The 13899-nt window shown below is 41.0% G+C and overlaps 1 protein-coding gene across 5 annotated transcripts in view; it reads right to left on the bottom strand.

Moving 5' to 3' along the window:
- MGA (MAX dimerization protein MGA) overlaps positions 1–13899 on the bottom strand; it is a 52799-nt gene that overhangs the window by 4970 nt on the left and 33930 nt on the right. For 4 of the 5 annotated variants that reach the window (XM_040065947.1, XM_040065949.2, XM_058420843.1 and 1 more), the window contains 7 exons: positions 7817–7944; positions 6416–6467; positions 4577–4759; positions 3774–3885; positions 1997–2230; positions 1176–1352; positions 595–747 (listed from right to left, as the gene is read on the bottom strand). In XM_040065947.1, the coding sequence (XP_039921881.1) occupies positions 595–747; positions 1176–1352; positions 1997–2230; positions 3774–3885; positions 4577–4759; positions 6416–6467; positions 7817–7944 (1039 nt within the window). The remainder of the gene's footprint in view (positions 1–594; positions 748–1175; positions 1353–1996; positions 2231–3773; positions 3886–4576; positions 4760–6415; positions 6468–7816; positions 7945–13899) is intronic. The other variant, XM_040065948.1, reaches the window with a different exon arrangement.

Here is a 13899-nt window from a genome sequence, read left to right as displayed (position 1 = left end):
GTTCCCTGTTAATAGCACTCAGGTTTTTCCCAGCCCTAAATCTGAAGTGAACTTTCCTTTTTCACTATGATCAAACGACTACAAGGAAGCAGAAAGAGAGTGGCTTGCTTTTAGCACAACAGATGGCAAGCAGAACCCTGCTGGCAGGAACCACCCCACACCTAGATCCAATGTACAGCACCAGGTCCTGAAAAAAAGCCCTCCCATGGGCAGCAGAGCTGGCAGGGTAAGAAAAGGGGTTGTGCCACAGTAAGAGTCTGGATGTTACAGGCAAAGATTTTCAGCAGCCTCACCATGACTCTGAACTTAAGCTTCCCCAGGAGGATGCATTACATCACAGACACATCCCGGTATCCACTTATCCTGACTTTCCTGAGAGCAAGCAGGCTCAGTGAGAGGAAGGAAAGTTAAAAAGCTCTAATCCATAATCTCCTAGAGGTCCCTCTAAACTGTTCAAAACAGTAATTTTCTCTGAATACCCAGACAATACCACTTATTGTTACTTCCTAGCGAGAAAACAATTTACCTTCACTTTCGCAAGGACAATGTTCCCTGCATGCAAGCACAAAGATCCATGAAAAACAAAGAGCTTACCTGAATGGTCTGCTGTAGCTGATGCCACTGTGGAGGGCACTGGATTTCCAGCAACAGTTGACAGTGTAATAGGAATGGTGGAGTTCGTAAGAATTCCTTTTACTTGGACAGGAACTGTTGATCCTGGCAGTTGAATCATCACAGAAGTGATACCTTATCCAAGAAAAGCAAAACAAGGGATGAAGTGGAAACAAAAGCCTTTCAGATACTCAGATACAGCACTTTCAGGTACTTCAGATACTCCTGGAAAACAGGAGCTGTGCACTTCAAGGCAAGACTTCACGTTATTAGTAACATTTTACAGTAAAAACAAAAATGCAGACTGGTTATGCGATTAGGAATTCTTCCCTATGTTTCCCTAATTTCTGAATAGCAACATTTTAACATATTTTACTTAACCTGTTGATAAATTAACATTTTGAGTTAATGACACCTAATCTCTCTTATCAGAGTCAAGTTCTACTTCGGTCAAGTTGTAAAACAAATCTGAAGCATTAAAACAAAATTTAGTAACTTCATAAACTGCTCTGCACATCTATGAACAGCATTATACTGATAAACATCACCCCACGTGATCCTACCTGGCTGTGTTGTCGGGGTAGTACTAACCCCTCGAGGCTTTAATTCAGCCTGCAACAGCGTGGAAGGAACAGCTGCCACCTGCCCTGGGACCAGGGGGCTCTTCAGCGTAAGCACCTGTCCCTGTGGAGTCATCACTACGTTTGCAGCCGTGAGTGTGAGGGAGGCTGAGGAGTCCTCTGCAAGGAAAGGAGTATGTAAAACACCCATTTGCTCTGGCACAGCACCCTGCGAGCCAGCATTAGGTACAGCTCTGGAAGGAGTCATTCTTTTGTTCCTTCCAACATTTATGACGTGAAGGTCTCCACAAATGCTGAACACTTGTCTACAAGTTCTCAGCTAAAAAAAACACTCTCCAGTGCCTGACAACTCTGCCATTTAATTTAAGAGCAAACTTCCACCATATTGAGAGCTAGCATTTTGAGGAGGCAGGTTTTAAAGAGTCTGTTTTAGCAACCCCAACATTCTGAGGGTTGAACTTCAGGTTTTGAGTCAGCAGAAAAAGCTTCAACTCTTAGAAAAATTACTGCTGGATTGCAGTTAAAGTCCCTGAGATCAAGGGACAACTTAGTAAGAATTTACTTCCCATCATTCTGAAACCCTGGAGTTACGTTCACCTGAAGACCTCAGTCGTACTGGTCTCATCCTTACTGAAAGCAAGTGGTTTCCACACCTATCATATGGACATTTGCCAGTCCTATGCACAATTCTGTTTCAGGAGTGAGGCTGCCTGCACAAGCCAGCTGGCATTTTGCCCTCTCATGGGGTGCAGCTTCAGTGGCTGTCTCCCCTTGATGCAGGACACGCACCACGTGTAACCCACCTGTGGCCCGGACTCCTCTCCTGGAAAGTATCAATGGCTTGCCCCTTCTGTTTGTCATCGCTATCGGGGTCTGCTCTCTGGGGGCAGCAGAGGATCCTTCCTTCTGGGTGCTAGCAGTGGAGGGTGCAGCTGATTTCTGTGGCTCAGGTTCTTTCTTCTTTTTTTGTGCTTCTATTGCTTTTTGTTTAGCATAAATATATTCCAGCTTCTTCAGGACAACCTCTTCTGTCTTTCCTACAGAAAAATTATCAGAGTCAGCCTACCTTCAAACTCTCTTTTTCCAAAACTAAAATGCTGAAGGTAGAGCTAATAAGGTGTTAAGCTGACATTATTTAATCACTGTAAAACAGATAACCATCATCCCCACCAAGTAAATAGTTTACTTAATATCAGAGGGAAGCAATTAACAATTTATTCCAGTATTTTTTTCCCGTTCAGAAACATCCACACATTTTAGAATTTATCTGCCACTTTGATAAGCAGAAATCAGCCTGAACAAGCACAGGCTCTTGCTGAACAAGTACTAGTTGAAAACACCCACAGCTATGAAAAACTCCTCCCACATCTCCTAATGATAAACATACGACTACTGGACAAAATATTAGTGTTACCTGGAATGAAATTTCTTGGACTAATGGACCCTGTTACTCAAATGGCATTTGAATGTAATCCCACATACAGTTTACCATTGCCATGAAAATTCCAACCTTGGACAAGCACACAGATTTTATAAATAATTTGTTTTCTGCATATACACGTAGTTCAATATGATCCAAATTCAAGTAACTATATTAGCTTGTTTTCTGCTTAGCATTTATGTTCTAACGTCATGGTATATCTTTAGTTAAGTCTATAGTCAACTAACCCTCCTGTGAGAGGGCTTTTTCCTCACCAAATTTAAGGCTGTCACTAGGAATGCGAAAGATCAGATAACTACTTTGTGAAGTTATCAGCTTTCATTCTCTGCTCAAAAAGCCTCTCATACATTTCTAGATTACTAGACTTCACTAAAACACTTTTTACTTTTTATAAATCAAATACCTTATATATGCATGAATGGATTAACTTAAAATACAGAAGATTTAAGTATCTTTCATTTCTACTTTACAGGTATTCCCCTGTTTATATTCCCAGACTGCAAGAAGATTAGAAAAATATTTTGTTTGTTCATATTTTGACACTGGTTGAGAATGTGTCACAGCTTTCCTACACTTACAAATGAGACACAAGACAAATGAGACACAAGACACAGTAAGTACAAGATGAAATGTCTGGATGAGCAGCAGCTCAATCTACTGCAGTTTTGTTCTGTGTGCAGAGCTGACACTTAGCCCCTAGGAGCACTGGCTCTTGGGAAAGCAGCACAAGGATTCATCGGCAAAGCTCTGCAAGGAGTAGGAGGTTTCGGTACTGACCAAAGACAGCTCTCTGGGACTGTGAAGGGCTGAGCAGAAAAGGCATTTCAGGAAGTGACAGAATGAAGTGACACCACCACCATCACCCCACCCATCCAAAGGAACACAAGCCCGTGCCTCCCAGCACAAAGAGCGTTTTACACTTCCTTTAAGGCATGACGGGGGGAAAAAAAAGCCATTTTTATCAGCATGATGAGCTTATCACTGAGTCAGAGCTTAGAATGACTTTGTTTGGCATCATGAGTCTGAATTTTATGTGAACCAAAGACACACCCGGATCCACAGATCACTCCACACATTCTCACTCCTAAAAACCTTCTCTTCTATTATTACAGCTAGTTTGCATCCAAAACCAGTCTCACCTGAAAGCGTGGATACTTTTCGAATCAGACCATCTCGTTTGCGTGTCAGTAAGGTCTTCTGTCCAATAAATTTATCTGCCTGATCTGTCAGTCCTTGGATTTCTTCAAAGGCCTAAAATAGTATCACGGAACTGATTTATAAACCAGTGACACACAAAATAGTAATTTTCCTTCCCAGAAACCTTTACAAAATTTATTTTCAAATTTCTATAATCCTGAGAAAACAGGATTGAGAGAAAGCATGTGAAGTACCATGAATACCAGCTTTCCCTAAATGCCGGTTGAAGAGTGAGAAACATCTTGTTTGTCTTTCCTCCAAAGGTCAGCAATTTTTAAGAAATACCCCAAACTTTTATCTCCCAGTTTCTAGGTACAGCTGATAGGCATAATTACATATCTACCACTCATGTTTAGTTTCCTGCCATTTACATCTTTACAAACTAAGCTTTTATGTCTGTAGAATGCCTAATGGAACGCCATCTTCTCAAGCATTAAAAATGTATGCCTTCAATGGATTTAAAGATTTTCTTATGTACACAGTCAACCACTAAAGAATTAAGACATAATGTTCCACGATTCACAAAGAACACAAGGGGAAGGCGAATCCAAAATATATGCTCATATCATCAAGACTAAGCTTTTTGGAATACAGATTCTCTCAGGTATGGTTTTGTTTGAGAGAGTCCTGCAGAGATGACAGAAGTCCCCTCTACACTGAGACTCACTTGAGGAGTTCATACTAACGTAATCACACCGTCCAGATTAAATGTTTCTCCTCTTCATCTAAGCTCTAAAATACCTACCTGCTTGAGAATGTAGCATTTGGAGACCTTGGGAAGGTTCAGCAGCCCCAAAACTTTCTTCAGCTTGTCAAAGAGACCTCTCATTTCATTACGTCGTCGACGTTCATTTGCTGTGTGTGTCTGGCGGTAATGAGCAAAGGCCTCTGCCTGGGACTTCAGCTTTCTTTTCCAGGTCTGATGCTTCTGCAAGGAGTAACCGGATTGACCAGTTTAAGTAAAGAAAGCAATGTAATGGCAGACAATGTTCAAATTGTGTGATTTACAGCCTTTCTACAGACACCTGGAAAATTCCACGTCATGCTATCCTGCTGCTGTGTCTTCCTGGAAGTACAGAATCAGAAGCACACAAGTAAGAAATTAACTGCTGACCAAAGAAGTGACCAACATAATCACATCAACCCTAATGGAAAAGAGTATGAGTCCCTTCAGTTCATAAGCTTTTTTTTTTGTCAACACAAGGCTACTTAGATACAATCACAGCATTACAACAAAATCACGGATGTTTGAGCCAAGTGTTTTTTGTTTGTCAAGAACGTCTACTAATGAATGAAATAATTACATCAAATACAGTAGACTTGAATCTTTCCCTGGAGTTAAACTAATTTGATTTCCATTTTCCTTCATAGGTTCATATGAGTCGGTGCCAAAGAGACATTGTAAGTCAGAATGTGAAAGACGGCATTGACATTTATCACCCCAGACATCCACCAACAAACAGAATACAGCCAAGAGCCTCTGGTTTTGAATTTGCTAAAGTTTCTAAAAAGACTGCCAGACAATAAGCAAAATTACTGGTCTCTACAGATTTAAAAGTTTTTAATGTTATCATTACTTTTCCAGGTTTCGTACAACTATGCTATTTATGTAATGGGGAAGTAATTAATGCAGGTTTTTAGACAATTTTAGGTCTGCTTCAAACCCCAGTGCATCAGCAGAAAGACTCCTCAGGTTTAGTAGTATTATCTCTGAGCCTGCTGGCCTAGGAGGAATCTGAAGACTTGTCTCCTGAAATCTTGCTCTTGAGTGCCATTTTACCCTCACAGGCAGACTTGAGCACAGTACAACTGCAACTGCTCCTGTGCTGGCTGTGGGCTTCCTGTCAAGGGGAGCCTTACAACACAAACTCATGGGCAGAGAGGAGGACACAGAGAAAAGGTGAGGCAGACAGAGCATTCTAGACCCCATCCCTGTCTCAGGGAAAGGCATACATCCCATTCTGCTCCAATAGCTAAGACATACACCAGGTTCCCACCGCACTCAAAGCCCCACCCCACCACAGCAGGAAACTAGAGCTGACGTCAAGTGTATCACACACAGCTGTGGACAGAGAAACTGGCTTCAGAGCCACCTGAAAATACAGCACAAGATTCTGAAGGACTCAGTGAGTTTTAGTTTGAAAGGATTCTGTGATATCTTTAACTTATCAAAACACATATTTAAACTTCTGTTTTCAGAAATCCTTCATGCAGTGTTGTACCTACATAATTCTACATAATGTCTTCTTCAACACATGAATATTTTGTTCATTTATTATTTTAACTGTGTAAAAATTATTCATGCCAGGCATACAAACCCTAAGCAAATGCTGTCACAAATAAAAGGCAGATCTTCCTCCCATAGCTAAAGCTGAATCTGAAACCCACCAATGCCAGCACCAGCCCTTTTGCCTTATGGAGATCTGGACCGACCAAATCCCCTCCCAGCACATTTTGTTTCTTACATTTAATCACAAGTATCTGCAAGGCAGATAAATCACATTAAGAGCTGCAGGTGAGATGAAAAGTTTATCTTTAAAATAGAGGTGTGATACTAAAAGGAAAGAGGAGAGCAAACATATACCTTTGAATGTTTTTCTGATAATGTTTCATCCGAAGAATCAAGAGGATGGTATCTGGAAGAAAGGTAAAAAGTTTTTCCCAATGCCACTCATCTCATACACTCTATCCTCCCTAACTACCTTCCAACAGTCTAGAATTCCTCATTTTTTTGCCTTGAAATTAACTTTTCTTGTGTAACTGCATAAAAGCAGTATACTGTTGAGTTTTCTCAAGAAAGTGAACTCTTATCTCAAACACCATCATCCTGGAAACAACTGACCTGTTCTGAAAACTGTGAAATTATCTGAGTGCAGAAGACAAACTATTTCACTATATGCTAAAGAGAATAAATTCAGCTTGTGACTGTTAACTGCATAAATTATCTTTTTTAGTTATGTTTTGGTTCTGTTTTTAATAAACACAGATTTAATATAGATGGCAGAGCAATCCTTCCCCCACCAAGAACCACCAATCAAGATCCTCACATTTATTACTATCCTAATATATAATAACAGCAGCTTCCTCATATCCCAAGAGCTGCAACCAAATGAAGAAAACACACATTTGAAAATTATTTTTCACAAAACATGACATCTGTTTTTCTCTCTCACTGAAAAATCTTCAAAATTTAAAGCAAAGTCACCACCTAAGGATAAAAGTTGAGCTGTTATCCTTAAAGAAGAGGAAAAAAGAGGTAACTGTCTGGTATAATATCACCAAACAGTTTTTTCAAAGTTAAAACAAAATAAATCTTCAAACAAAAAGAACTATAGATGCAACGTTCCCCATTCTTTTGTTTGATGATGCAACTGAGAAACAGCCATGATTATCATTACATTCCTCAAGTAAGCCATGCTTTTATTTTACCTTTGTCATTATAAATGCAAGGACGACAACAGTAACAAAAACAAACCAACCAAAAAAAAAAAAAGTCAAGCTATTCAGCTATTCAGCGGCAGCCTGTATGTCAAAAAGAAAATACTTTCTTTGCTGGGGCAATGGCCCCAAAGAAAAATCTTTCATTTACAGGGTCAGGGATTAACCTAATAACTGTTCCTGCCCACAAGCCCACCAGCAAGAATAAACAAAGCTTGCAAAATCACATTTAAAACAAAGACAACCCTGCTAATTTTCAGTTTGCAGGAAGGGAGGCTATTCACTCATTAATTTTACATTACAAGATACATCCCCATAAACAAATTAATTGGAGGGGAAAAAGAAAAAGGCTAAGACACCTTGAAACTACTCTTAGTGCTGCCAGCACCATCTTCACAGGCACTGGGAAGCCCCAGTGCTGAGGAAGGCATGACAGAAGCCTTGCTTATCTTGCCATCACATGACACCTGCTGTTTCAGGGGATCACGCGACGCCAGCCCAGCAGTAGGATACACGACTGCGCGCGGCGCTCTCCAGGGGTGCTTACTTCTGGTCGCAGGGGGGTTCGACATGAGCGGCTGTGGCCTTCAGACGGGCAATGTTAATCTTCTCTGAAAGCTCCTCCACGGTCTCAATGTCCACCTGCTCGTCATCCTCTCTGTATTCACACGCGTCCTGGAACAGGTTTTGTTTGGTTTTTTTAAAATGAGTATCTACTCAGCAAGAGCGCTCAGGCCAAAACAGTTTCACTTCAGTCTCAAGTGAGATTACATTGTAACATTTAGAGCCATCGAGGAATCAACATCTCCAACTACACTGGCCAATAAACGGTGCTAAGCAGGCGGTTACTTCAACTATCACCTCCAGGAATCCTCCCACTAGCAACTCTGTAAAAGGCATTTTGGTAAGTGCAGAACCCATCTCTGTCATTTATGCTTTTATTATGGGTGAGAGAAAAGCTTTCATAGGACAGAGTTTTCCCACCCCTATTTTCAAGTAAGATTAAACTGCCTTTGGAATCTACTACTGTATACTCCTGCTAATTGACCTTTTTTTTTTTTTTTTTTTTTTTTTTTTTTTTTTTTTTTTTTTTTTTTTTACAAAATCTGAAATTGTTATCACCTCTGTAATGGTTTCTCATCCCTAAGACAGCAAACGTCAGAACATCATACAGTCAGGCTTCTTTGGATCATATAGTAAACTGCCTACATGATGAAGAGCAAGATCTTTGGTCTTTACAAAATACTGCCAAATTATTATCTTAAATATTTGTTGTGTTCTGAAGAGTACTTTTTCTCCCCGTTTGCCTGACCAAGAAAACTTGCTACTTTGTGAAGAGAGAGATAAGGAACAACTGCAGTTCAGTAGCAATGACTAGAATTAAGTATCAATCTTGTGGCCATCTCTAAGTTCAGGTGATACCTCCTCTCCCAAGAAGACATGCCTATTCAACCAATCGTTTTGTATTATTACAGTTTTTAGTGAAGTTTTTAATATAATGACCTTTGGTCTGGTTATGCAACGAAGAACTCTTTCTCCTTAAGCAAGAAAATGTAATTACACTTCCATTCTCTACTGTATTTCACCCAGTTCCCTGCACTACCCTGACTATTCAAAGAAAGATACTATTTAAATCACAGAACTACTAAACAGATACTGCCATTATATTGAAAATAGTGCATGTACAAGAGGTAGTGGCAACACCGATCTACTTCTTTATACAAAGAGTACTTCATATTCTTGCCTGCTCTCCTGGGTCATTTACTTTGAAGGTGAAAGCTCCCTGATGCTTTCTCTAAGCTCTTCTGCTTTATACAGTACCATTTCTGTGACCCTTACCAGCAAGAGATGCATACTGGTTTTGTTCAGCAGGCAGGACCACCCTGTCTAAACTACATTTGGACATCATTACATTGCAGGAAACATGGTAAGGCAGGGTACTTCAAAAAAGATGCAACAATCCAGAGAGTAAGGGCAAAAGCCCTTTCCCTGTGAAATTAGCTTACCGCAGAAACACTGTTGTCATAAACTTTTCCAGTGCTGCTAAGTTATACTGGGCTAATCAAAGTGTTGATAGCAATTACCCAGGCTAGAGCTGCTCTAGAACTGAAATGTTCTGCATGCTATCATATTAGAAAAACGCTACTCAAACCCCAATAGGTGGCATCTTTTTCATGAAAAGAGAAGAAAAAAGAGAAGTAAAAAAACTCGGTTGCCCACCAAGAACTTAACATCTTTAAGTTTACACATTCTGAATGTGGACATATGAAAACCAGAAGTGATTAATTTTTTCATTCTTACATCTAGCAACTGAGGGGAAAATGCTTCTGGTTTGCAAATCTTTCCCCTCTACCCCTGAATTCCTAGCAATAGGAAAAATATCACAATCACGAAAATCACCAGAAGTAGTTCTGACATTAAGAACAGCTATTCCTATAAAACTACTGCCAACCTGCCATAGGCTGAACCTTATTCATAGCCCAGCAAGGTTCTTGAAGATACTTGTGGAAGCCCAACCTTTCTAGCATCAGTCAATCCATACGACTTTCAGTCTTTCCAAACTGTTTCATGCAGTTATGTAAATTCTAAATGCCTTTGAGTTAGGGTAAAATACCTTATGGAATGAAGACACTAGCAGAGCAATACCACCCCACAATAGAGTTCTGAAGTTGTTATGGAAATGACAGCACTTCTCCCTCTGCATTTCAATACCTGTTTCTAAGCCCTCTCCTCTGATTTTTCTGTCTGTTCCTGGCAACCTAAACCCCTATTGCTGATACCTTAAGAGCAAATTGCCTGAAGGCAGAGGGTCTTCAGTAACAGTGCTGAGGAAGGAGGTTAGACGACAGTGGATATCATTTACACATTACCCAAGTACATGTGGAAATTTGTGCCACAGTGTCTGCAGGTTTCACACATGGTCTGAACGAAAAGCAAGAGATTGTTAGAACTCATATTGTCCAAAAAATCTATCACTTCACTTCTCACTAAACTTACCGTTTTATAATCATTGATAACAGTTCTTAGAATTTCAATGTTTGGCTCAGAAAACGAATGACTGAAAAACACTTTTAAACAACACTTACAATACAGTATCTTGCCAGACACAGAACCCGCGTTTAGACAAGCTGAACTGTGGGACTCTTACCTGTAGCATCACCAGAAAAACCAGCCCCAGGCATGGTTTTGGCTTATGCCAACAAGGACTTGTGAACAATCAGGAGCCACAGTCTGTGACTTAGCCCAAGCAAACCCATCCTTCCCAGCAGGAACTCCGTGTGCAATCATCATGCCTTAGAGATCAAGAGTTTAACATCACCTCCCACACAACTGCACTTGAATTTGTTCAGACAGCAGGTCCTGATATTCATTAGTCTGCTTCCACAGATACTCCCAGAAGGTTTTATTCATATCACCGAACCCACAATGATTAACCATCCTAAGCCTCTCTTGATGCAACTCAGGGTAGGAAATGCAAAACGGCAAAGATACCATCTAAGGAAGCTTCTTTCTGTTGAGTAGAGGAGACTACAAAAGTCTCTAAGTCAAGGACATAAAGTCAGCACAAGGTAAGAAGGTAATCTGAAGGGCACTGATGTACAAAACAAGGAACAATTAACCAGTGCGGAAAAATATGCTAAAAATAAACAGTAGTAGCTACTAAAAGTAGGTAGCAATCATTCTGACTCTCACTGGAGTTCTCTGAGGTTTTAAATGGCCATTTGCTGAGCACCCAAAAACAGTTCACATTCCAAACTAGTAGAAAAAGAGCTGTCTTAAGTATTTTCCCTCAATGAAAACTGTTAGTGGACATGCACTCTTTGCTTCTTTGTTTCCACTACTTTAATGAAGCAGATTAGTATCCTCTATTAGCCTGTTTGCATGATCTGACTTTGTCCAGTCTGACAGTACCAGTGGAATCTTGTAAGCAGTACGCTGAGAGAAGAGTACATCCCAGCAAAAATTAACACGTTTAAATCCAAAACTGATTTCTCCGTTAGGCATTGATGTGCTAACTCACTGGCAACAGACATTAACAAATCCAAATTCCAGACAGTTTTTACAGCCCCCTGAGATCTCATTCTTCAGCTTTACTGCTCTAGAACAAGGCTAGCTTATCGTATTCATGTGAGCTTGCAGTGAAGACATGCCCTTAGGTGGCTTACCAAACTCCATTAGTCAAAATCTGCGCAATACATTTCTTCCAAATGTACTGCAAATGTTTCTCATAATCTCTAATACTCTTTCGCTTCATCATATTTTTGCAGGATAAAAGAAAATACAGCTTTCAAACGTCAACCTTGGTAACAGAATACTCTGTGATCTAGTCACTATTGTTGGTTTACCAACAAATTCCTAAGACTACCATGTCTGGAAAGTTTATCTGGCATCAGGAACAGATTAATGGTGGTTCTCAAAACTTGATGATAATTCTGCTCAAGTTATTGAAGGATACAGGACGTACGAAACTGCTGCTATCCAAACGAGGACAAGACAGCAACAATTCAGTTTTCAACCTAAAAGAACTTCCAAAGCTAAGATCAACATTTAGTCTTCTCACCTTCATGAAGCTGGATGCTATCATCTTGTCTGAGAACAGCGAGTTGGAATATGAACTGATTAGTCTATTTTTCTGGAAGTTGGAGAGATTCTCTAAAAGACAGAGTTGTTCACTTGGCTATCATGGAATAATAGAATATCCTGAGTTAGAAGAGACCCACAAGGATCACCAAAGTCCATCTCTTGGCCCTGCACAGGTACCATCACGAAGAATCACACCATGTGCCTGAGCGCATTGTCCAAACTCTCTTGAACTCTGTCAGGCTTGCTGCTGTGACCACTTCCCTGGGAGCCTGTTCCAGTGCACAATCATCCTCTGGAGAAAAAAACTTTCCCTAATATGCAATCTAAACCCCCCCCACCCAACTTCATTCCCTTCCCCAGGGTTCTGTCACTGGTCACCACAGAGGTCAGTGGCAGCCCCTCCTTTTCCCCTCATGAGGAAGTTGCAGACTGCAATGAGGTCTCCCCTCCCCAGTCTCCATCAGGCTGAACAAATTAAGCTACCTCAGCCATGAATTATACAGCTTCTCCTCACTCCCATAAGAGTCTTCGCCACCCTCACAGCCCTTCTTTGAATGCTCTGTAATAGTTTCATGTCTCTCTTATATTGTGGCACCCAAAACTGCCCCCAGCACTGGAGGTGAGGCTGCCCCAGCGCAGAGCAGAGCAGAGGGGACAATCCCCTCCCTCGCCCAGCTGGCCGTGCTGTGCCTGATGCACCCCAGGACAGGGCTGGCCCTCTCAGCTGACAGGGCACTGCTGCCTCATATCCAACTTGCCACGGACCAGGATCCCCATGTCCCTTTCCATGGCAGTGCTCTTCAGCCTCTCCTCCCCCAGGATATCTGTACATCCAGAGCTGCCCTGCCCCAGGTGCAGAATCCAGCACTTTCCCTTGTTAAACTTCATATGGTTGGTCTCTCTGCAAGGCCTCTCTACCTTTGAGAGTCAACAGCTCCTCCCAATTTAGCATCTCAGGCAAGCTTATATAGTATCCCTTCCAGTTGTGCTTCCAAGTCATTTACGAAGATGCTGAAGAGCACAGGGCCAAAGATGAAGCCCTGCAGAATCCCACTAGTGACCATTCACCAGTCTGATGTCACCTCATTCACTATCACCTGTCACACCTGACCCATAAGCCAGCTTGCTCACCCATCACGTTTATCCTGCTGAGTGCTGGACATTTTGTCCAGAAGGATTCTGTGAGAGAAAGTTTCAAAAACTTAACTGAAAGCCAAAAAGATTAAATCAACTGGCTTCCACTGGTCATCTAGGTGGGTAACCTCAGGGACCTTCCTAACTCGTTCCTCAAGCAGCCTAAGGTTTGGTCTCCTCATATCCAGGGCTGAAGTCCTGCTGGCACTTTTCCTCCTGTCATTGGAGACTTGAACTCCATTGTTTCGTGGCTGCTGTGGCCAAGACAGCAGCCAGCTGCCATTTCACTCACAGGCCCCTCTCTGTTAATGAGCAGCAGTTCAAGGAGAGCACCTTTCCTAGCTGGGAACTGTAGTACCCGTATCAAGAAGTTATTGCCGAGATGTTCCAGGAATCTTCTAGACCTGTTTGTACCAAAGAACTCTAGTCTGATTTTCAACTGCAAGAGGACTACACTAACGCAGAAGGACTAAAAGAATTCTACCCTGAAAACACGAACATTATCTCTCCTATTTTTAATTTGTCTGTTCTTCAGCTCTTCTCCAATTTAACCGCTCTCTTTCCACTTGTATCTCATCCCAAGAAAAGGCTATCTTAGTTCATTTGTCCATTTGATTGATCCATGAAACAACAGCTTCATAATTTTAAATAACAATGCAGTGTTTCTTAGGTCATGTAGTGGTGTGTAAGAAGTAAAGGAATTACACATTCGATTACTTTATTTTAATTTTTAAATTTGATGGGAATTTATGAGCATTAAAACCTAAATGTATCTTAACTACCCTAACCATAACATTTTACCCTTATTCTGTGTCTTTTGGAGCAATTTGTTTTCTATCAAATGGGGAATGACAGCTCTCACGTACTATTTAAATGTACTGTTAACTTAAAAAAAGGAATCTAAAGATGGAT

Source organism: Hirundo rustica, chromosome 6 (genome assembly GCF_015227805.2).
Source record: "Hirundo rustica isolate bHirRus1 chromosome 6, bHirRus1.pri.v3, whole genome shotgun sequence".
NCBI lineage: Eukaryota > Metazoa > Chordata > Aves > Passeriformes > Hirundinidae > Hirundo > Hirundo rustica.
This window is presented reverse-complemented; position numbering and strand designations above follow the sequence as displayed.